General features: G+C 39.9%; 1 protein-coding gene across 4 annotated transcripts in view; it reads right to left on the bottom strand.

Annotated features, from left to right (window-relative positions):
* The window catches only part of ADGRL4 (adhesion G protein-coupled receptor L4), a 162,263-nt gene that overhangs the window by 72,881 nt on the left and 63,513 nt on the right, over positions 1–25,869 (bottom strand). Inside the window, exons 1-3 of one of the 4 annotated variants that reach the window (XM_054833352.1) lie at positions 2,385–2,503; positions 1,801–1,861; positions 125–274 (exon numbers count right to left, since the gene is read on the bottom strand). In XM_054833352.1, the coding sequence (XP_054689327.1) occupies positions 125–274; positions 1,801–1,861; positions 2,385–2,426 (253 nt within the window). In that variant the 5' untranslated portion in view covers positions 2,427–2,503. Of the gene's footprint in view, positions 1–124; positions 275–1,800; positions 1,862–2,384; positions 2,504–25,869 lie in introns of those variants that run through there. The other 3 variants (XM_054833347.1, XM_054833348.1, XM_054833349.1) reach the window with 3 other exon arrangements.

Genomic DNA, 25,869 nt, shown 5'->3' with positions numbered 1-25,869 from the left:
AAACAGCTAAATTTTTTGGCTTTGTTGTGACATAAAGTTTAATCCTGGAGCTATTGGGCTAATGAGTAATTTTTTCAAGCAAGCATGCACATAACAGAGATGCATATAGGTAAAATCTTCTTACCGTTACAGAACGTTATGCCATTTCCTGTATATCCTTGGGAGCAATAGCAGCCTGTGGTCCCACCCTGAACTTCACACCTCGCATCTTTGTGGCATGTCACGTTGCAGCTTGCAGACGAACAGCCATAGTCCAGCAGACTGGAAATCAGAGCTGGAACAAAGGAAAATCAGACTAGTTTCTTATCTAAAAACTTTATTCCGACCTCAAAAATCAGATCTGGGCAAAAGGCATCCATAAAATCGGTGTATTCTAGTAAACTTAACATCAGCACAGACTCGGCTGTATCACAGGATGGGGCAAGGGCCACTAACTACAGGGACTTCTTTAGTAAAGCTACCCAGAGGCTAGAAACAGCAGACACTGTAGATTAAGAACTGGTATATGTGCTCAACCAGTATAAAATTGGTAAACAATGTAGAAGTTACTCAGCGATCTGGGAAAAATATTTGAAAGGCTTTCAAAGTTCTCTAGTACTTTGCAGTAAGGCACTGATATTTATTTGCACTCTGAATTATGTATTGAGTGTAATCCAAACTGCCCTACACGTATCAAATGAAAAATACCGAAGAGGGTTCCCCGATCAGATTTTTTTTTTGATAAATTTATTTATAAAATTTTATTTTTATAAGCACTTCCATACTTGTGTAGATAACACATATGCATGGTCTGAGAGATTAGGTTGGCATGTCATTGTATTTACTGCATTATGGCACTAGAATTTAAAAGCTTCTCCAAATTATTTAAAGTTAATCTCATAAAATACCATTTCCATGTTATGAAAGCACTGTCTTCTTTTTTCCATCCACTGAATGATTCCTATATGGTATAACTACTTTCCCATTGTATGACTACATAAGGTTTTCAGCACAAAGAAGAAAGGAATCTCTCCCTTTGAGGAAACTAACAGCTCACTGAATAATTATACAGACCCTGTAACAGGTTAGAAATGAGGCAGTTAACTCAGAAGGGAAGGTAAGTTTTTTACTTTGTACTTTATAAATTGTTAGGATATAACGAAAGTTGCAGAACACAAAGCCCGTTTCGGATGCTATCTTCGCCTACCGTTCTGCTTTTCCCTACCTAAATATTATTTTGGCTATTCGCTAGCCTAGTGTTACAATTATAGGTTTCATTGCTTCAGGAAATCTCACTGAGGCATTGTTTTCTTGGACAAATTAAAATTTCGTGAAAAAAATCAAAAGACTAAAAATTACACACATTTTTTAACAATATAATCCAAATCAATTTAGGTATCACCAAGTTTCATCTTCTCCCTCTGTTTTTGAGAGAGGAGACCATCTTCCAGAGATTAAAACAGAAACCTGTGGGATTCTGTTGTCATTTTACTGTTCATAACATGTGAAATCTAAAATCCTCCCAAGCAGATGGAGAGAGGGAGAAAAAGCCCCCACCGAATCCACAGAAACCCACAATGTTTCTGTTTTTTACAGAACAAAACCCACAGTGAGATAAAGACTGGCGTTTGTGGGATCTGGTTTTGAGATGATCCTAGCCATGCAATTACCAAATCCGGTAGCAGCATTGATCAAAGCTATGGGGACAGTCAGTCCCGTGTACCCAGCACCTTTCCACCGTCTCCAACACACTCATTTCTCCTCGCCAGACCCCGCTCCCTTCCCACCTGCCACTCGCTCCCCAGGGGAGATTTCACCTACCTAGGAATGGAAGCAGTTTCATTGGTGATGCCGTTGCTGTTGGGCGCCTGGTGCAGAGCCCCTGTGTCACAGAAAAAAACTCCCTGCCTTAAAACGTATGACCATGTGCAAAATGCGCACACATGCCTATCAGGAAAGCGACGTCCTGGTGCAGGCGCAGCCCTGACACTGCCCTTTGTCCCAAGCTTCACGTTTCCAAAAGCTCCCGAGACTCACGGGCAGGACAGGAAAGGTCAGGAGGGGCTGACCTGGTCACCTGGTCTTCTGGCAAGTAGGGAGTAAATGAGAAGGAAATAAATGAGAAACTAAAAGAGAAGCGGGAGGCTGGGTCTTGCAGGGGATACCGGAGAAGATCCAGGGGTGAGTGGGTTAGACGAACACGGGTTACAGGAGCTGCCGGGAGAGTGCCTGGGGCAGGGGAAGGATGGAGATCCAAGTGGCGAGCCGCAGCCTGCTGGCAGGAGTAAAGGAGCAGCAGAAGGATGTTGAAGCAGATGAAGGAGGGTGAGGAAGAGGTGGAGGAGATTAGTAACTGGCTCAGGGTTTACAAGCTCGGAGGTAACGGTCTACATGCTTCCTTCCACCTTTTCCTGGTGAGCTGAGTATACGTGAGTCCCAAGACACATTCTTTTGGAGACAATCTTGGCTGACTGCAGTCGTTCTTCCTATTGCTTTCTTCGGTTTTGAAACAGATCCTTACTGCAGCCAAGCAATGTTGCTTTAAGGGTAACGGCCTGTGAGGAGGTACAGGAAATCCACTGAACTCCGCTTTGTGAGGAAAACAAAGACATATAGGCAGGGAGGAAAGAGGCAGGAAGGCAATTGTATGGCCAGAAATCTCAGGAGCTGAAGGAGCCGAAGTTTCTATGGGTTTGTGGGACTGAAACAGGGTGTTGTGTAATAGGACATATTCAATATAGCCAATTTGGTAAAGAGTTTGGCTTGTCTTCGTGTTAAACATGAGAGCAGTTCTATCGTCATTACAGCATCCTAATCAAAGAGACTTCAGCATGTACTTATATTATGCATGCATATGGCAATATTTTCTCTAATCTTGTTATGGATGACATGCATACCGTCACTTCCCAGCTTCCTGGAGATGATGACTCACTTATTGAAGCATTGTAAAACTGAAGCATTGATGTATGCCTGTCTTTATAGATGGAAACAGAGGGACATGCACAGTCATGCTGCTGGAAGAACGGAGAATATCTCTAAACTAAATAAAACAGATATGAGGCTGTGGAACATAATTTTGACAAAATATATCATGTCTGAAGTTTTGAAGTTGGGACTTTGGTAGGGAACTGATGGGAAGGCATCAGCCCACTTTTAGGAATTATCTGTGAATGCAGATGTGGCAAAATTTTTTCTAAACTTGTTAGGAACTATTTGCTCACCAGCATTTTCCAGCTTCATGATCACTGCTGGCTGGAGCTCAATGGGTTAAACTCTACTCAGGCCAGGGAGGTGTGAAGCATGTAGAAATAGCACGTAGGTGTCTGGTTGGCACGAAGTACTTCTGCAGCACCTTGGCAAACAGAGAGGAAGCTCCAGTAACCGGATGTTAATTTTCGATGAACCGCAGAATAATGAACAAAGGGTCCAGGTGTAGGAAGACTGTTTTTCTCCTGTTTGATTTCATGAGGGGGAGGAGGACTTAAAGGGGAAGAGAGGAAGGGACTAGGACTTAGTTTGTTTTGTTAAGTTTTCCCATAATCTAATGCACGGAGATGCAGAGGAACAGAGTCAGATGAACAGAGGGGAGCTTTGATCTGCATGTCCTGTCCTTCGTGCTGACATGCGCTGTATTGCACGTGAGCTTGGCTTGTCTGTGCTAACTTACAGATCCTGCTGCTGAATTTCAGCTGACTACTAAGGGCTTGGTTTGGAGAGCCTATAGTGCAGAAATTATATCTTATTGCCCTGAGTCTTTTTACTCACCCAAATCAAGAGATGTTTAATAGTAAGTGAGCGGAGAGAGCAAGAAGTCAGAATGTAAAATTCTGGTCTTAAGAGCTGGAAACGTCAGAGATGTACGTTTCAATTTCTTCTAGACGTCAGCTTTCTGCAAGGGGTGTTTGGACAGACTGGTTGGAAAGCAATTTAATGAATCATAGTGCTAGTAAATTTATAGTAAAAGCTTTAATTCCTTTTCTGATTCAAGGCCTAAGGACACAGGAGAAATTATGGGTGACTCAGAAAAATCTCACTATTAGGAGAAATATGCCTCCTTTCCTTTTTGCTAGAAAAGCATATGATGACTTGCTTTTTAGTAGTTAATGGTTTAAACCTATCAAGGGGACTATGCCAGTCAGATCAGGATACTTTCCATCTGGAATGGTATAGCTGAACTACTCCACTCACAAGTATAGTGGACAACATCAAAGGCGGTGCATAGGTCTAACTGGCAAACGGTTTGCATTGTGACCGGCAATGGGTGAGGAGGGAGTAAAGAAGAAAGATGTGGAAGAACAGAGCAAGGACAGAAGAAGGAAGGTTAGGTCAAGAGGAACTCTGGGTGATAAAAGGAGCTTCGATCAGATTTAGAAGGCAATAGGGAGACAGTGAAGAAGAGGGATTTAGGAATATCTTAATGAGATCTCAATACTGGGAGCAGTGGATTACTTTTGCATTAGACTACTTTAAAAACTGGCTAATGTGAGTGTCAGTTAGAGGCTGAAGACAGCAAGGTCGCAGTAGGCATGGATGTGGAGAAGGATGGACTTGACAAAGGTTTTATGGGGAGAATGAAGAGGAAAGGGGAGATTTCTGAGACATTTTGGAGATTAAACCAGAAGGATTTACTGATAATATCTATTGGCATATAGGGATAAGGAGTTAAACAAGTGGAGATGAGCAGGTGAACACATGAGAAAGCAGACACTTTCAAATTTGTGCTGTCAAAATTTTCAAAATATGCTGAGAAAAAAATATTCAGGTGTCATAAAACTAAAATATTGATGGGTGCCTGTCTTTATAAGGCAGGGAGGAGGGACATGCACAAACATGCATATTCCTGGAACGCTGGAGAATGTGCCTAAACTGAATAAAAAGGGTACAAGAATGTGGAATGTCAGTACTGCAGAATCCATCCCTGCTTGTCTCGAAATAAAGCAGCATTAAAAATAAATGGTTTGTGGAAACACTCCAAAAGACAGCCTTTCCATTCTTACACATGGGAAGCAAAGCCCCAATTCTATACTTAAATGTATTGTTCATTTTATAAATGGGCTCATTTATCTTTGCAAGACTGAGTTAGGAGGGCATAAGTAAATGAATATACACAGGTTAACATGCTTGACTTCAAACCACACATTTTTGATTACTGATCACCGTGATTACAATATCTTATCTGTGACTGTAGAATTCTCAAGTTGTTTTTTTTTTTGCTGGTGAACTGATGGGAAGACATCAGCTTGCTCTTAGAAATTACTGGATATTTTCCAAGATCATGAAGAAATGTATTTATTCACAGAGGTTTTAAAGGTAATTGGGATGCTGATTGTGCAGACAATGCTATGAAACTAACACCCTCAGCTGATGAGGGAGGGAAGTTAACACTTCCCAGCGCTCGGTCTTAGGTAGCTTTCAAAAGATAAATATACAGCAACTGCTTTCATTCCAGAAGCTGCCTATAGTACTGACAAAGGAGCAAAAACTGAACAGAGCTAGTATTAGGTGTTTTTCCTTTCAATGAACATAAGCATGATCTGCTTTATTCAAGATATTTATTCCTTTGGTGTGATCAAATTTGGACTGCTAGCTGGATATATACCAAAGAGTCTCACCACATTTGCAGTTTTATATTACAGTGGGGAAAACCACGTGTGGTGTACCAGGATATATATTTCTTCCTCAAATTACAAGTTAAGTATGCTAGGAGACACTTAGCAAGAGCCAAAAGTTGTCATCTGATGGGCATCTTACAAATGTATCTGCCATAGGTTGTGGACCCCACTTTCAGACCACTATGGATCATCCTGAGAGGGGATGGTGAGAGTGTGTATCAGACTGACAGATCCTGAACACTCCAGGTAGGCTTCATACATCTTTAGGCTACTTGCTGTTGAGTTCCACATATATTCAGCACCCTCAGACTCTGATATCTAACCTATCAACAATGTATTCCAATATAATCCACGCTGTTTGTGCAGAATAGTCACATGCATGTGCATACAAACACTCACACATTTATCTCTATCACATAAGCATATATATGTATATATTACTGAATTGAGCTGATAAATATTTAATGCCAATAATAAAAAGATGATCATGATCTTTCCTTCCAGCCTTTGCTTTTTTTGACAAATGAGTGTTCACTTGAAACACCAAGTTTGCTGCCAAAAGCAAAATGGGATGTAAAACAGACTTAGGATGCACAAATGCCTCGGATAAAGATTTTTCTCTGATGCTTGCTTCCTTTTTTTTTTTTTTTTTTTTTTTTTATAAATATCAAATTAATTTTTTGGTTTCAAACCAAATCCTATCACTTCAAGAATTTAGATGGTCTTTATAATATTTCAGAAACATTTCATTTATCCTAGTCACTAGAGCAATTATGGTGGTTTTTTTCCTAGTCAATAAAATCTGGATACAATTGAAAATGTACTTAAATGTCAGATCAAAATAATGAATTTCCATGGTTGGTTAAAATTATTTTCAAATAAAAAATCCAGGGAAAACATTTTTGGAACACAGACTAGTCTATCATAGAGCAGCCTACCTCAGAGGACTCTAGCCCAAAAGTAGTGTTAGCATCTGTTTTATAACTGCCTCACCTCACCTTCCTGTCTGAGTGCCGCACGAATCCTTATCATTTTATGTGCAAACATCATATTCCATCTGAGCATACAGGGCTGAATATATCTCTTGGGATGATGTAACTCTAGGCAATTCTGAAGCAATAAACACACAAACACACATAAACATATGCATGCACACATCCTACTAAATCTGCGTAGCTGTGTCCATCTGAAAGACATTGCACATTTCAGTGTTCAGAGCTAGTTTCTTTCTGCTCTTTGCTTTACCTTGGATGAAGTCATGAAATGAGGGAATTTAAAGTGAATGCAATGTTTCTGAAAGCCAGATTAACTGCCTTGAAATTGGGCTCTGTTTCTGCATCTGCTATAATACAGAAGAGATGTACAGACTGAGTATAAAGATCCTCACAGCTAAAAGGGATAAGGCATTTCAGTTTCCACGTCTGTTTATGTTCTCCTGGTCATGCTGTGGTAGCACTAATGACAGTCACATCTCTGCAGGAGGAATAGAGTGAACCACATGAGTAATTACGCCAATGAAATGCCAGGTTACCAGTTGCTTTTAATCCACACTCATTTGGTACCAGAGCATTAGATGTGAAGGGCTCTTACAGTGCAGTGCTAATGTGTTAACCACCAGGTAACCAGACTAGCTCCTAGAAGACCACAATTATCTCTTCTTTGTTTTACTTACACAGGAGAAGCGTTCTGACACTTCTCATTTGTCTATCATACAGTCTTAGACCTGAAGTAGTGGCAATCACTGTCCTAACCTGTCCGGGTGTTTACCCTCACAACACTCCGGTCAATATTCCAGCAGGCCAATGTCCTGTAAAGCCATCCTGGATTTTTTTCTCCTCAGGTAGCAGGCTAAAAAATGGTTAAATTTTGACATAGGCTTGGTTCCTTATTGAATTAACTTCCATGCCGCTTGAGGAATGACTAGATCCTAAGCAATGATCTTGGGATTTTGTCCTACGCTTCCCAGGAACCTCCAGCTGCCGTGGGGTTGTATCTTGCAGAGATGCAGGCTCAAAGGGAGCAGAGGAGAAGGTGTGACCAGCTAGATGTGGCCACAGGGACAGAAAGGTCTGTGGTCAGATGAGGTATACACAATGCTAGAATAGAAGATACCCTTTTCCATCCACTCACAGTTACAAATGTCCTGGTTAGCAGCTCCTAGAAGCACTAGCTCTCCGCTGCTTTTGTGCTCTGCCAGAACCCTCTTCCCCCTGCTCCCATTCCTTCTTCACCACCTCCCCCCAGCTGCATCCCTTCCTCCTTTCTCCCAGTGACTCCTCAGGAATTTGTGCATTTCCTATCTGACAACTCTTGCAGAAGGAAAAATGTTTGAGGACTGTGGCGGGCAACAAAATAACACTCAGAAGAGAAAAATATTGGACAATCATTTAGGACTTAGAGTGGAAAGTTCATCCTATGAACTGCCAAGAGTGCAATAAGTCGCGACAAAACGCCTGCATTAAAAACAATTGTATCATCATTGACTTTTGGATTATCCCTTCTGAGGCAGAAAGTTCTCTGTGATGCATGGGCCAAGAAACCAATTATTCTGTAATATTCTTTCTCTGTGATATCATGTCCTTCATTCAAGGTTTCAGGAACATGTTAGTTTACTGGGAAGTTGTAAAGTTTGGAGAAATGTTGGCAGTATCCCACAGAGTGCAAATGAAGTACCTCCACTCAATGACAGCATGGACAATGCTTTGACAGAGAGAAGATCAGAAGGAATGGAGGAACAGGTCCTCAGGCGTCCCTACTATTATCCAATTGCTTTTCTAGCATCCCAGTCACTTGGCAAACCACTTTATTCATGTGGACTGACTCCAGGAAAAGGCTTCCTCTGGACCCCAGTACTACACAGCAGAGAGATCGTAGCGGCTACAGAAAAGTTCATGCTTTGTTGCTGCCCGGGACAGTGACGCAGACCCGTATTCTCACTCCTGTCTTCATGCTAAGGGCTCGTGTTCCTGCGGTGTCACGGCACTGATGGTTGAGCTCTGGCAAGTCCCACTGAAGCCATTTAAAATTAAAGCCTGTAATATGCTGGCTTGATCCTCTGCTAGAGACCACCACTACAATAATTTGTCTCGGTTGCTTCAAGCAAAAGCTTAGCATCTTAATTTAAACCTAATTACTTATTGCTAAACCTTTCTGTTTGTTCTCTAATGCTAGCTGCGGGGTTGTGGCATGTCTTGAAAAAACTCAAAATATGCCCGTCACAGAGTTTCATATTATTTTGTATGATGCTAATGCTCTTTTGACTCTGAAAGTAAACTGTTTGTTTAACTTGCATCCTTCAGGCCACTTTTCACATGTGTCTGCCCTCTCCTCTGGACTAGTTTATTTTGACTGTGTACTTTCAGAGTTGCCTTTTAGCATAAGTTGGTGAGATTCCATCCCCAATATGAGAAATCAATTACAAATAAATAAATCTAGTGATTCTTTCCCCAGCTTAGCCTCCTGCACAGAGGTCTAGAGGTCACTATTTCTATGTTACATGAGCCCTGCTTATGGCTGAAGTAGGACTGAAGAGATCCTTCTGATCTGGACTCATCCTTCACCAGGAGTGGATTGCAGCCTTTTTCCCTTCCTCGCTGCCACTGGACGGTACGTCCGTCCTAATCCAGAGAGGTTAGAGCTAACTCACGCCCCATCAATACGTACAAGTAGTTCAAATGATTTCTTCCAATGTTCATTATCTTGTACTTGTCTGCATTGAACTTCATCTGGTATCTTGTTATTCAGTCACTCAGGTTTTATTAGCTCCTCCTGAAATTCCTTACTTTGCTCCTTGGTTTATATTAACTTAAATAATTGTGTATTGTTAGCAAATTTCAGCACCTTGTTATTCATCCCATTTCCCATATCATTAAATATGAGTGGTGAGCAAATAGTGGAGGAAATTATTCATGAATATTCATTTGAAGTTAAAAGCAAATTCCATTTTGACAGCGTTTGTGACTACTCCTTGTTCACTTGCTGCAAACAGTTGAGTGCTAAAGACTTACTAGTGCAAATGCACGCAGGAAATTCACATTTTATTCCCATATACAAATAATCCCTCCAAACAAAATTCAACCTGCGTGTTTCTAGGCAAATCTCACATTTCAGGGATAGAGGGGATATCTCTAGAGAGGCTATGAGTATGTTTTGGAAGACCCCTCCCCTTCTCATGCAGAGACAATCTGACACAAGACAAGTAAGGAGAGAACTGCATTTCTGACACATCCCATCCGCCATCTGTATCTGTGCCCACCCAATGCCAAGCAAAGCCTGCAGTCCTGACCAGCCCTCCGTTGCCATCTGCACTGGCTCCTGACCAATCCCAAATTTCCATCTGTTTTGGCCTATGGATTGGCTGTTCCATGCATCCTGGCATTCTGGTTCAGTCCCATCTGGTAGGGGATTATGGACACGCAGGTTTGGTTGTACAGGTCCTACCTGGTATTGGTCAAATGAGCCATTCGCAGCTCCTGCTACCGGGCTAGCCGCCATGACATCACTGTTGTCCCCTGCAGCTACGCACGCAGGCGAAGCCCCAGGCAGGCGACCGGCCTTTGAGGGACCCTGCTGATCTTAGCCATTTCAAGAAGTAACAGCCTCCCGCACCCGTACAATAGAGATTGCACTGCTTACGGGAGGCGCAGCTTCTTTTAGATGTGACTGCGTGTATTTCTAAAACAAAGTCATAAGATATGTCGTAAATCAAGATCATAAAAGAGAGATATTTTATAACAGCATTTAAGAACCAGTCCAGTCTGTTACTACTTCTATTATGCGTTGCACAGCAGTGCTAACTGGGATCAAGGTTATCTTTGAAATCCATGCAGATGCTAGAAAGGGAAAACAGAGAAGCAAAGCCTGTGAATAAGGCAGGGAATGTGCAATACCGTGACACAATTCATGAGAAACATTGCTACAGCAGAGACATTAAATTGATTTGACTTCTGTATGCCAAGAAGAGGTTGAACGGAGGTAGCTGGTGAGCAGTTTAATTTGATTCTCCCCATCCTTTATTCCTTATTATTTTTAAGTAGCATTGATACTGTATTAAGTGTGCTACAAGGACAGGAAGCCTCTTCGGTCATTTCAGTAAATTCAGATCTATGCTCCACATTAAGCTCTGCATGAACACAATGTCAAAGTTCTCACACACACACTCACGGAGGACCATTTGGCTTTTTGGATGATTAGCCTAAATTGTTTTAAGGTCTGTTCCACGCATTAGTATAGTGACAAAACCAGAATGGAATATAGTCTGCAATGCTCAAAAGGCGGCAAGAAATATGTATTTGCCTCTGTCATATATAGTTCACTATGGGAACACCGAGGTATGGCAGGCAGTTCCTAAATAAATTCCTGCCTGCAAACTGAAGTTAGTGGAAATTTTGCTTATGAATGGCTACAGGACTTGTTCTTTAAAAGAACTGAAATACCATGAGTCTATTCCTGTACTGCTCTTCGCTTACTAATTCAGATTTTTCAGATTAACTATTTCAAGTATTTTCAAAATACACTGCTGCTATATGTATGTGGCGTAGTCAGTGTTGATTATACCCTATGATACAGCTTTTTTCGTAAGGTTGCAGGAAAGGGGACGTGCAGATATTCATATGCAACTTCCTTCGCAGAAATGCCTGCATTTAGAGTAAAAGGAAATTAAAATGCGATTCCATTGTTTAGATGAGAAAGTGCAAAGGTTCATGACTAAATTAATGTAATTCTGATTTTGACCTTTAGACAAAGCATTTAAGAGCTTTCCAATAATGACATCATATTTACTCGGTGCCTATGCCTTAGTTTACATTGTTTTAATTACTTAAGGAATAGAACAACTATAGGTGTAGATTATATGCATGAAATACTATATATGTTATAACCCTAACACTCAGCACAGTTGGTTTAATTCAAATGATGATACGCTGGACTTCAGCTCACAAATCCCTTCCCTACAGCCTTACAGACATGATCCTAGAAGCATCTGGGCACACAAACGGGTGTGTGTGAGAAGTTCCAGTGTATTTCAGGGAACTACAGGGATGTGGAAGATGCACACATACATTTGCTATTCTGTATTTCACATTGTTTGCCAATCTCCATTCTTTAAAAGTCTCCCCTAGGTATCTCGAATTATCTTTTATTTCAGTATTTTCAAAGCCTCCCCATCAAGAATAGGGTTTCCTTGGAGATTCTGAGAAGATTTTGAGCTCACTGAAGTCAAGGGAACTACGCTGCTTTATGCAAGCTGAGGATCTAGTTTGATAGTCTCATCTTTGTGAATACAGAGCAGAATGAATTTATTCAAACTTATGAAAGCCACATGAATAACTTTGTTTGAACAATTCTGTTGTATCCCCTCTGCATTTACAGTGTAATTTAGCAGACCGAAATTAATTTTCCTTCCCTGATTATGTTTTCTACAGACACTGGAAAGGTTGATGAGTACAATATAGTTTTAAATGATGTGCCTTGTTTATGCTTTTTTTCTTTATGGTCCATTACTGTAGGATTTGAGTGGAACCATATGATTATAGTCTTAGGTTGTCATGCAAATGGACTCATTTTGTTCCATTTCCCATTCCCCTTACCGTCCTTGTCAATGCGATGGATAAATCTTGCTCTGTGTTCTGTTCCTCATAGACTTGCAAGGCTGTCATCAGAGTGGATTAATCTTCTGCCTGTGTTATCACAAAATTCTCTGTCCTAACAATGACTTATCACTGAATTTAAAGCCTGATATATTTTATACTCAATCTGTAGACTTAGTCTTGCAACAAAAATTGTAATGAGAGCTAAAAATAGTACTAAACTAATCCGTTCTTATCACAGTCTTTGAATTGTAATTTCATGGATTTCCTTGAATATGGCATTTTCCTGAACAATACCAAGAGAGAACATGGTAGAATAACACACTTGAAATTTCAATTTTAAATGTCACCTAAAGTAAACGTCCAAATTGTTTAATTAAGTGACCATAATTATATCAGAGGTTATTGCCAGCACAACTGCTGCACAAGCAGTTCCTTCGATAAAAGCCAGGATGTGGACAAACTATTACTCAACAGCATATAAAAAGACCATTAAAAATAATGATAATGGTGGGACTTAAACCTAGAATAATACAAATTTTAGAGTTACTGCTTCCACATATAATCCCCTAACTCTCCCTTTCATGCTTAGCTATTGCACGGTTTTTAAACTGACGTGTGGTTGTTATGCATGCTTGCAATTTATTCTTTTCTCAGGGTTCTCACACTGGTCTACATCATAAGAAAAATATGTTTTAAGCATTTCTTTAAAATATATATTTATGTGTGTGCTCAAGATGATAGATGAAATAAGAAATGTTTAATATTTCTTGCTCTCTGATGTAATGTATAAAACGCTGAAAGAAGCTGATTTAAGCTACTCTGGATGAAAATAAAGTCTTCTAAACTTTAAGCTATATTGATGTTTTATTAGCATATTAGGCTTGTCTACATTGGGATTTTAACATGAGGAAAAGAAGTCAGTGCTAGACTGTGTTAAACGGAAGTAAGGGCTTCCATACCACTTCCTAAAGCTGATTTACAGAAATTCCCATGTTAACCATTTCCTTCACAGATTCTGTTTGTTTGACTTCATAGATGGCAATTTTGGCCAGGAACCCAGAGCAAACCTTTGCGTGTCAGCTCTGTGATTTTTTCTCACCGTGCTTTACGAGATGCCTCCTAGAACTGGCAGGAGGCCTGAGACTTGCTGTGTTAAACTGCCATGATGCTTCTCCCATAACTCAGCTGTGTTTTGCCAGCTCCACTTCTGAACTGCCACGAGAGCAGCCTGGAAGACACACTGCTCACTTACAGCAGTCTTTAATATAAACAGGATAATGCCTTGTATTGGCACTCACACAGTCAGATGGATTTGGCTCTGTAGCTTTGGAGGAGCAGCATTATGGTTTCAGGAGAAGGAAATCTGGAGGATGAAATAAAAAGCAGTGTGTGGTTTGGTGGGGGTTTTTGTGCCTTTTTTTTTTTTCCTTTCCCTTAGAGGCATTTCTCTGCAAATGCTTTCACAAAGTGCAACATCGCTGCTTTACTTGGCGAGCTGTGAATGCCTGCTAGGATGCGATCCTGGGAGGAAAGGCAGTGCTGAAGAATTTTATGCTGGAGAAGGTGATGATCCTGCTAAGCTGTTTGGTGCTCATTTGAAGTGACAGAATATCCACGTGAAAACCCTTTTTCTCCCCAAAATTTAAAGCAGTGGGATACCTTGTTGCCTACAATACTGACAAAAAAGGAAAAACTTGAAAGGCAGCATCAACAAGCAGGGAATGTACTGGCTAGTTTGGATGTTCCCTACGGACATTAAGCAAATTCAGCTCGGGCTGTAATACACGGTGCTGCCCCCGGGTGAGAAATGCCTGCCTCAGAAAGGGAAGAAGGCCTGGTTAGAAGGACAATTCTAAGGATAAAACCTGTCTTGAAATGAGCATGTTAAAACAAACCATCTGCTTTGCCGTGAGCTCTCCTTCAAGACACCCACCCCCACACATCTCACTTCACCCCCACAGTCCAAAAAATGTTTTAAATGTTATTAAAATTTCTTAAGAAGCGTTCCCAGTTCAAACACTACCCCACCAGCGCTCACGTCTATACGTTCTGATTTGCGGATGCCACGCAGCTCTCCACCCGACGCTCTCCCCGCACTATGGCGCTGACACGCAGCGCAGCCTTGGGACCCAGCTTCCACTCCTGGCTTCCACGAGCTCCGCAGCGCTCCCTCAGACGTGTCTGCGCACAAAGAGCTCTCACCTGTCTGCCAGGCCGTGTAGTTTATGAGCACTGTTAAAGTCTCCTCCTGGTCAGACCTCAGCATGTGTGTAGAAAGGGTTGTTTTCTTCCCTTTATGGTATTTTGGGAGCCCGTCACCTTTTATTGGGTGCCTGTCCGGTGACAGCAATTTGTGAGAAAATTTCCAGTGTGTTGGTGAACAGACTGTCTGTGTGCCTTGGTAGAACGGCTTGCCGAAGTACCCTCCATTTCCCAAGAAAACGTCAGGTGTTGGGAGCACTGACCGAGGCTTGGTCCCGTCCTGTCTTCAGTCACTATCACGGAGCCTTTTTCCTTTGACTTGGCACTGGGAGTAGGAGCAGGAATTACCATCTTGGTTTTATTTACTCCAACAACATCTTGTAGATGTTTGCTTTTGTGACACTCCTCCAGATGGGACTGAGCATGCAGCTCTTTGAGTCCCAGAGCTCTACAGATGTCCAGATGGAAGACTAGGGAGCACGGCAATCAGCGTGTAATTGGGTAAGTGATAGACCTGCTGCAAAGCAGCATTACCTCAGCCCTAAGGAGGATTAATTACAAAAGACCTATGATGCCAATTAATTCTCTTTAAAAAGTTGTGTGTGGATTCATGGCACTTTAAGTCAAAGAAGCTGTAGTTAATTCAACATAATGTGCCTACATAAATAAGCAAGTGTTGCAAGATATTAAGCACTTCATATATCACACACATGGAAGTATCTCAGTTATTTTTTTGTAAATGTATTCTGTAAATGGTAAGAAACTGATCCCCCCTGCCACCAGAGACGGTCTTCCTACAGCAGACTGTAACCTCGAGTTTTGTTTCACATACAGCACCCAGTGCTGAATACTGAATGTGAAGTTTGATCCCAAAGTGCTGATAAAATACAGCTGATTTCTCAGCTTAGGCTGACAAGATTTGTTCATGCTTAAAAAAATAACATCTCAAGTGACAAGCCCTCAAGATTTCAAAGGAAGCCTAAGAGAGTTTTGTTCAATCAGAAGGTAACAGAGATGCTCTTCCTGACACATTGCTGCAGTCTCAATGGAATAAGATAGACACCGAGGAGGGGGAAATACTACTGATCAGGTTAACATGAAAACTTGCTTTGCGAGCGCTAATTGGAATGCAAATCTTTGTACCATAAAAAACCTGAGCTATGAATAGAGCATTAGAGTTTAATTGATTAAACCTGTCACTTTCTAAAAAAGCAGGAGATACAAGCTCTGATATACTTGACTCTGAACAGTTTTATTAATAGGTATATGGTGCTTCAGCTTCCTTGGAGATGCAGGTCTAATACACTGTATATTTTTACACGTGAGTGGATTTCCTGTGAAAGGCTCACAAGAAAGAGGCTGGTTCACAAGGGGAGCTGGAACGTGCCTGGCAATGGGGTGCTGGCACTGCCGTCGCCACCTGAACGGTTGAGGCAGCTGAGGTGTACAGCTGCGAGAGGGGGGGCTGGCAGCAGCTGAGTATCTTTGAAGTACAGAGGTTTGCCAGTCTTCCATGAGAAAAATTACAATGAAATGTATTATACATAAGCTTGTGAAATACCAGGAAATCAGAGAGAAAGGAAAAAAAAAAATCACTACCTTACGCTAATTGTTGTTTCAATTTCATTGCCAAATAAGTTTTAGCACTAGTATGGTGATATTTTTCCAAATTTTATGCTGTAAGAAACTAACAAATTTATGAACCTCGTACTGAGCGATGCACTCACCTTTGGATGGCTGTGATGGAGTGTATGGGTGTGCATGTGCAAGGAGAACATTGGCCCATCTGCGCAATGCTTATCAGTATGCAACGTGACAACTTCCCCCACAGCTGCTTTCTCATAACTCAGGTGGGTTAGTTGCAAAAATCATATATCCAGTAAGTCGTTCTACAGATGTTCACTTTCACCCTATGAATCCTCTCCCTTATTTCCTCAAAGTAAATTATATTTTTCTCAAATCCTGGACCAACATTTATCAGAGCATGAATCGGAACTTTTCAAAATTACTGTAATTAATGGGAAGCCTGTAAAATCCTTACCTATCCAAGGGCAAGTCTAAAATCCTGCAATGAAGTGTCATTAAAAATTACGGTATAAATTAAAGCTGAACCAGAATGCATTTTTTAATCTTGCCTCCAACCCACAACTGAAAAAAAAGAAGAAAGAAAAAAAAGCCTTCATGTTCCTGTAATCCAAAATAACAAAACTCAAGTATATAGCATGATGCATGGTATCATGCTGTTTCATTAATATGACTACTATATGACTTGTGTTTTATTACTGGAATAATATTTAATAGATTATGCTTGCATTTTGGGTTGCATACCTGGTCTCACATTATAGCTCAGAGATTTATTCTTTAAAGAAGAGAATATGAAAAGAGGAAATAAAAAAGGTAAATCAATAGGCTTATGTTTGCACTCTGTGTATAACCACATGAAGTTTTCTGATTTTCCAGCAATTCCAAAAAGCTTGAAACAGTTCCAAAAAAACTGTTGAAAACATAACGTATCATTTTAAAAATTAAAATAGTAAAGAAAAAAATCTTCAAATAGAAAAATCCTTTCAAGTTAAAATACTGAAATATCAAGATATTGAATCAGAGCAAAGCATCTTGACTTCTCTTTCAGTTTTTATTTAAATTTCCATCCATCTCTTCTTGACACACACAATTCAGAGAAATTGAAATGGAACCAAGGAAAAACTCATTGCCACCCAATCAGTGTTTTCCAACAAAATTTGACCTACCTCTAGCTTTCTCCTGATACTTGGCAAGGAGATTAATTTATTTATGAAATTTTCCAGGTTTTTTATGTTTTTCTAGAAAAAAACCAACTACGATAGAGGAAGAAGTGCCAGCATGAATATATTTGACAGCTCATGGAGAGATAACTTGCTGCCATTAATCCTGCTGGCTAATAACAGCATAAATTTACCCTGCGCAGAGTCCTCCTCCCAAGGGTATGAACAGTAAGGTTTGGAGAGATGAGGTAAAAAGTGAGTCACTTGTTAGCATGGAGGTTTTGTTGGGTGTGGGGAAGGTGTGGGCAACGCCTCGGGGACCAAAGCCCCAAGCCGTGGTGGGACGGTGGTGCCCGAGGGTGGGTGATGAGGGGCTGGCCCCAGCGCATCCCTGCCTGGGCCTGAAGCTTGCGCAGCGTGACTTTGTTGAAAATCTCATAGCAGCCCGTTTCAGGGCTCAGAGCATTTCAGTAGAGGAGCAGAGAGTGTAAATATTGCCATTTAATTAACATTATACAATATGTTTCCTATACAAGCTGACATAACTGTCTATATTTCAAGTGGTAGGTTTATACATCAGTGGCTGGAAACGAGCAGATTTACTGCAAATACTACCATAAATAAACTTTCCCAAACCAACATTGGTAACACAAACAAACAATTATGTCTGTTGTCTGAAGCACAGCAAAATGCAAAATTGTGGCAGGTGTGACACCTGATAGCTAAATTGAAATTTATAGAATGCATATGGCAGAATTTCATTTTTCTTTTTCATTTAGTGATCAAAAACTAGATGACAGACAGTGTAAAATGAAAACAGATGAAATGAATTTCTGCATGGATCCTGCCAAGTTTCATTTTCTCCACAAGTTCTTGGAAAGCCCAGAACCTATTCCCACGTGCATGGCCAGAATTTGCAGATTCTGTGCTTTACCTCTTCATCCTGCCATCTGACAGTTTGCCAAGTCCTGTGTGCTGCAGAGCGACTGCGAAGACAAGTCTGTTTATTATGGTACCGAGATCTTTCTGTCAGACTTGATAGCCTAATTTTTATACGGAGTATAAATAAAATATAATAATATATAAATATATATATACACACGCACACATTAGTTATAAAACTTTTCAAAGTCACAGTCATTATAATGCTTTCTCTGATGAAAGTAGAAAGACTGGATAATAAATGAAGTGTAATGGAAATTTGATATGAGTTTTTAAATGTGTGCTGAGGTAAAAGGTGAACCTAGTTAACTAAGCAACAGATCCTTTTACTCGTCCGATATGAAACAAGATTCTCTGTGGAATAAGTTTCAGACAGGCATGGAGAATTTATTTTTAATCAGCTTTAAAATACAGTCTATAATAAGCATGCCCTTAGGCAGTTATACTGTGCATGCCATCATAAAAAGAAAAAAAAAAGCTTACAATGAGGCTTAAGAAAAATGGTCAACTGGATGCTAGGGTTTTTTTTAATCCGTGGTTGTCTTTGCCCCTGCTGAGGATTCCTATATCATCTTTTCATCAGGAGACTTTGGCAAAGCCACTCTGCGGGCGCTGTACGTTGGGACCCACAAAAATCAATATAGGGAATACGAAGGCAATTTTTAAAAGCTAACGTGTGAAACATTAAAAATCCATGCAGTATAAACCACGTATAATCTTACCAACTCCACAGCTCAAATGGATCAAACACAGCAGAAATTGTGGTATATTGCACACTAAAGTGAAATAACCTTTAAGGCTGAAGATTGATTCTTTTGGGAAAGTTTTTACAATATGGTATATTAAGCACTTCAAATAAAAATAACATGTCGTCTCATAACAGGGAAATACACTTTTGAAAGAAAACAACTGGGCAGTGATCTTATGGGCTAAATGAAGGGAATTAAGCTTAGGGGGGAAAAGTTCAAAATTTATGCCTTTGGTACAAAGTATAAGAAAATTATCAGATAGTTTTCTCTTCAGAGCATAATGTCATGCAATTCCAGCTTTGTAATTAGGACGTGCTAGTTAGAAAAATGTTTAGTGTTTTCTTGAAGACAACATAATTCATACGACATTAAAATTATTTTCGTTAAAGCTTTATATACCTCTTAAAATGGCTGATGAGCTCTAGCGCTAGAAAAAAAATTGCCTTTGATGGAGTTTTCCCACTAAAATCAAGGTGACCGTTCTGGGGAAAAATCAAGCAAAACTCATAAGCATGCTACAAGCCACCCCAAAAAGATGAAAGACAGGGAGTTTTGCTGTCTTGGCTGGGTAGCTGGGAACCTGAAGAACAGAGAGATGAGGGGACGTGCCAAGGTTATGTAGGAAGTCTTTGTCAAGGCGGGATCTAAATATACATCTTGGGAGTCCTAGAGGGCACAATATCATCTCGTTTTGAATCTAAGTACTCTGCCTAATTCAGTGCAATCTTCCAAAACAATTATAGCCTACAGCATACACACAATATCCTTGAAAAAAATTAACATGTATTTTGTATACAATTCCTAGCACAATTATCCTCCTAGTACACTAGCATGAAATCAATAATAAATAAAGGGGTAGGTAAAAGGAATCAGCGATACGCCGGAAACATTAAAAATGGAAAATCTTCACCAAACCCCAGTGAGAGAATTCACGCAGCCATTCCTGCACTCAGCCCTACCACCTTGTCCCTGTACTGGCCGACTGGATTAATGGGAAAAAGAATCCAAATATAAGCCTACTTGCAAATTGTCTCAGTTCCTGTACAAATACATACACGATGCCTCAAAAGAGATCTACTTTGTAAGTTTGCCATAGGAATAACATATTTCACAGTTCCTTTCTTAATTATTTCATTGAGATTTATGGAAGTCCCCTATCAAAACTTTTGCTCTGATGTGAAGTCACACTTTTCATTATTTAGCATTTTAGTATTGTGGATTTTGTATTTGAAGAATTTCAGCTAAAACATTAAAACCCTTCTCCTTCAGAACAGAAGTGTATTAAGTACAGAATAGATTTGCATAAGACTTGTTAAGAGAGAGAGCACGTGATTAAAAATACCCTAACACACCTAAAATACATGCTAGCAGTCAAGAACTGAAGGAGAAAAATGAGATGCTTAAAAATACAACAGACTCCTGTGTTTTGTAGTAATAAATAAAAAAGGAAAAGAAGATAATTTTCAAAAATTAAAAAAAAAAAAATTTAAAACCCAAAAAACTAAGTAAGATTTCTGAATAACAGAGAAGGAGAAACAGTCACCAAGGACTTAGGCATGGCAAAATTCCCATGTAAATACTTCTCTTCATCCTTTTAATAGGAAAGAATCAGAAGCAGAGATGCAGCGGGAGCAAAATCCAAGAAACCAAAGGGAAAATGTAAAACTAATCTTCAGTAAAGAGAACGTAAACATATACTTAAGAAAAGTTAACCAAAGAAGACTTCAGGATCTGAAGGGCTTTGTTCCTTGTCCCCAAGGAACTAGCAGAGATGTTAGCAGGGGGCATCTGACAGACTTTGCAGACCGGGTTCCACCACCCAAATGTTGAACAAAATGTGGTGCTCCAGTTTAAATAGAGAGGAAAGGAAGAGTGACTGGGACACGTAAACTTTTAACCTGGCTTTTGTTCCAGGTGAAGAACTTGAAAGGATCACAGAGGAATTAATTTATGAGAACTGATGGAGCGGAAAGCATCTCAGCAGAGTCAGCCTGGGTTTGCTGAACTCAGGCTAACATTACCGATCGACTTTTTCCACATACTAAATCGGGCAAAAAAGGATGAGGTAAAATTAATCTGGACTTCAGCAAGATGTTTTGATCTAGTTGCAATCAGAAGAGCCACTGAGATAATGGAGATGAATTGCTGGCTCAAGATGATGTTATGGTGGATGGTGATTAGTTTTCAGATAGAGTATTATCGGGCTGAGTCATGGTTCAGCTCAGCCAACACTGTACTACATAATCTCTAATGATTTTAAGGCAGTGATTAATTTGGTCTTGATCAAATTTGTTGTTGGAATTGGGAGCAGCAATAAATAATTATTTCCTTAGAATTGATGTTATATACATTAAATGCATCTTAGGAGGATACTGGGTCTTGATGGAGCAGCAGTTATGAGCTCTTATGTCAAGGAATGGAAGAGGTGGTGAGTCACAATTTAGAAATCCATTTTTTAAGTGTTATTTAGAAAATGATTACAAAGATAGCGATGGGGGGAAAGCAGTGGATAAAGTAGGGGAAGAATACACATTAAAAGGCCATTGAAAAGCCAGTTTTCTCCTGGGATGAATACATGGGGACATAAGTTACGCTTATTGCATAATAATGTGTACCTGCGCGAGCTGAGTACAAAACACCACCAAGCAGGAGCGCCTGCAGTTTCTCACCACTTTCAGGAGCGTGACAGACTGCTTGCGATACTGAGTGGGAGAATTCAGGTCAGCAGCATTCCTGATCCAGAGAGAAGCGTCAAAGCAATTCTAAATTGCCTCAATTATATTTAGAATACCAGCAACTATGCATTTTATGTCCAAGTGGATTTTTTTTGTAAATGACATCACAAAGGGAGAAGCGGTTCATGAAATGGAAATTTAACATGAAATGCAGATTTCCCTAGTTGAGATGGAATCGAGCCTTCCTTCTCCACATCACAGCCCTACAAAAGCTCTACTCTGCCTGCCAACAACGCCATTCCACATAGCCCCATCCATTGTCCTCCATCACAATGCCCAGGCTGGGATTTAGAGAAGATCAAAGTGTATTACTACTTGGAGAGTAAAATCATTAATTTGCATTTGTGTAGGGGGAAAGTTCAACAGTGCCTCTTGCAATACCCAGACGTTGCTAGTGCTGCAGTTGGTTCCAGATGCTTCTCCCCAGGTAGGGAACAGCCTTCTGGCCTGTTGGTCTTACTGTTTCCCACGCTGGTCACCTTTCTGCTGTGCAGGGTACCCCCAGATAACAGCTCCTGGGAGACAGTGATCACCGTACGAATCCTCTGAACCAGCCCTGCTTTCTTACAACTGGATTGGTTTGATGGGGAAAGAAACTTTTCAAAACCAGAAATGCTGCCATTAGTAAAGTTATGCTGATTTGCCTCAATGTGCTCATTCAGAAATCAATCATTCTGGTTCCAGTCCAGATCTGCTGGAACTGGAATACTAATTTTTGTTGTCCCATGTTGTCTTGATTTTTCCTTTGTATTTACAAAATTTTGTATTCCCATCCCTCTAACAGGATGTGTTTTTACTTTTCCCAGTCTCTTCTGCCTGGCAGGAAACCACATCAACCTCTCTGCATTTATTGTAAAAAGAGATTAAAGACTGTGGCTTTGGCCAATATTTTGCCATGACTTATATTCTCAGAGGTTGCTACTCAACAGTAGGTACCATTTCCAGAGTATTTCCCTCTGATTTTTTAGTGTCTTTTCTCCAGGAAAAGGAAGAAGAATAACAACGTTTTCTTTCGGAGTGTCTGCCATCCTGACAACAAAAGAGAAAGAAACCAAGTTGGCTTCATTTTAGCAAATTAACCATATGCCTGGCATCAGTGGGAGACATGCCCCGTTGAGAGAAAAGAATAGCCCCTGATTTTATTGAGATCTTTGCCAGGCTATGGGCTTGGCTTCTGATCTGCACACAAAACTTTTATCAATGCTTACAGGTTTGTTGGAAGTTTTCCTCTATGCTTATGCTGAGAAATACTAAAACAGATGAGAAAAAGAAGCAGCATTGCTTTAGCCTTACCTCCACAGAAGGGACATATAATATAACGTAACGTAACGTAACATAAATTGAATAACATAATATTACAGGATTATGGTCCAAAACATGGTGATGTTCCATATTTCTTGATACAGTTGAAAGACAGAAACATCTCCTTTTCCTTCCCATTAGAACTGACGATCCAAAGATTCTGACCCCAGAAACATTTGTGCACATGTTTAACTTCTATTACTAAGAGTAATCGATCCTTGCCACTGGCCTGACCACGTATTTAAAGTTGAGTGTAAGACCTAAGAATTCACAAGGCCAGAAATATGAGCCAGGGTTTACTTGGAGAGAACCGAGGTCCAGAGGGATTGAGTTGCAGGAAGTGACTGTATATCAGAAGTAAAATTGAATTCAGACCTCCGAGACCCAGTCATCCAACTAAATCACAAGAGCACATTTCCTCTATTTAATCATGAGATAAAAAGCGATATTGAAAAAAACCTTAATTTCAATTTGTTTGGAAACATTTTTGCCTCCATTTTTGGGCCAGATTTCAAAAGTAGTATCTTTTTTCTATACCTAGACCTATCAAATTCAAAAGGGTAAATGTCCATGGAAAGTGCCAATGGAAGACTCTGTTTTTCTGCTTGCTTGCTGGGGTTTTTTTCTTCCTCTAAAAATAATTCCTAAGATAATCTAAAATGTCTGTTGTTTATATCTCGAGTAGACAACAGTTTGAAATATGCATACCTGTTTCTAGTGAGTTGGAATCACAATGTAACTACGATTTTATTACCATATCTTTTGTTCTCTGGGTTTCTATTTCAAGGGGTTGATCAAAATTAATGTGGTCTCTCTACCCAATGGCATTTATTTTGGTTATAAGATTAGAAATGTAAATTTGCAATAAAAGAAGAAAATAGGAAGCTGTTTTTAATGAATATTTTACACATGACTAATTAACAGAATCCCCTACAGGAATTTGGAAGTAATAAGGAATTGACTGAAAATAAATTAAAAATTAATAAAGGGGTCTCCAAACAACTTTGTTTATGAGCATTACCAGTTGCATTCTTAGTTATGAATATTTCAAGCTGCTTTGCTATTCAGGATGTTTTATTCTTGGAGTGTTCATAATTTTAGAGGTGATTAGACAAAAAAAGAAGAACACCACAAAACAAAATGTCTTGAAATGATAAAACCTACCTGGGGAAAACTTGCTAATGTACAAATAATGGCTTAATATCCATTGTTTTTGTCTAATAATACCTGCGGTATGATGTTCCTCTTAATCTTCAGCTTCTAAACGGAGCGAACAGGAACGCTCACTAATTCATTGAGAAAAACGAAAAACTTTTCCATGATATTATCTTAAAGACAAGAACTGCAGACACGCAGCTGAGCACAGTCATTAGGAGCTGTTGGCAGAGCCTGGAGAGGGGCTGTGGCGTACACCCGCACTGCTGCGGCACTCAGGGCTGGTCCAGCAGCGGTTTCTGGATGGGGGTGCAGCAGCAGGGCTGGGATGCCAGGCAGCCACGGACGAAACTTGCACAAATCTACTTTACCGATGGTAGAAAGCATGGCTACCGCTTAGCTGTTCTGGTCCCATTTTCTCTATTAAATCTAGACATCAAAGTGCACTGCCAGACAATGGGATAAAAAAAATTTTCCCTTGTTTACTGTATATCTTAATTTATATCAGTATAGCAGAAATGTTATGGGGGGGAAAAAACACATGAAGGCCAAGTGTTCTCCTATGTCTGTGATATTTTAGATTGCTAAAACTCTTTGAAATAAAAGCAAATTGATTTGAATTCTGTTGTATTGCCTCTGATATAAAAACTGATATAAAAACTTCCTCAAAGAACTTAAGCTAAACCTCCACCACCTTTAGCTGTGGAAAGTCAGAACATAAACCTGAAGAATGGAAAAGAAAAGGAAATAAATGACCACTTCAAAATAAATAGATCCACTCCACTGTTAGATGATCTGAGATGATCCGATCAACCTAGATATCCTAATACCAAAGACAAATTACAGCAAAACTAGAATAAAATAATAAGCATTGAGTGAGGGTTTTTTTTTTTTTTGGTGGGTTTTTTGTGTGTTGTTTTGTTTTGTTTTTTTTTTTTAAATTCAAACGAAAATGAAACCCGGCAGATTTTGCACAGCTGGTCAGTACTTTCTCTCTGAATTTTAAGGACTGAAATCTCTTCTTTGGTCATATGCTATCACTGGGAATAGGGTTTCAAAAAACCAACACAGACAATTTCTTTTTTTAAAAGCAATGGTGCTTCCTGAAGATATCAAATATTCATAGAGAAAATACTTGGGGATACATCTTAGGAATTAAAGAACCAACGCATTTAGTGTAATCTGTGAAGACTGCATGAAGTTCCCTTAATGAGAGCTTGAAGTTCACTGCCCAGAATAAATTGATTGGCATAGTATTTTTGTGAACTTAGCCGCCCAGAGCAAGCGTAAAAAATGTCATCATTGTCGTAGTTGTCATCATAGTAATACTCCTACTACTACAATAGATTTGGACACATACAAAAAAGTCACACACTTTAAAGTAGGAAATCCTAACTCTTCACATCAGTGGCGCAGTGCCTCTGTAAAACATAGCTAAAAGGTCTTTCCCAGCTGAGTCCCTGTGAAGTGTTTGGACACGTATCGGTTCCATTTGGCTTCAGATTCCAGGGAACCACGTCTGCCAGAGGGTACATGTCACTAGTGTTTGATGGGTCTCTTCAAAAGCTGTATTATATGTCATCTCAGCTCCGCCCCCGCCCAGGTAGACAGATGAATAGCAAGAGGATGCTGCTACTTCCCTTGAGAAAACTACCTTGCTAGAAAACAAGATTAAAAAAAAATATATATGAAAAAGCATTTCCACCTTCTTTCAATTCACTAATTGCTTTTACACTTTCCCTGCCACCTGAGAAGTCTGAGGAAGCTTAAATCATGAATTAGCATATTGGGTGTGAGCTCCTTCCCTGAAAAAAAATCTGCAGATCTCTTGAGAAGAGACAACTTGAAAATGACGACTC

Source organism: Grus americana, chromosome 8, assembly GCF_028858705.1.
Source record: "Grus americana isolate bGruAme1 chromosome 8, bGruAme1.mat, whole genome shotgun sequence".
NCBI classification, from domain to species: Eukaryota; Metazoa; Chordata; class Aves; order Gruiformes; family Gruidae; genus Grus; species Grus americana.
The sequence above is the reverse complement of the archived record's forward strand: the minus strand, read 5'-3'. Positions and strand labels throughout refer to the sequence as shown.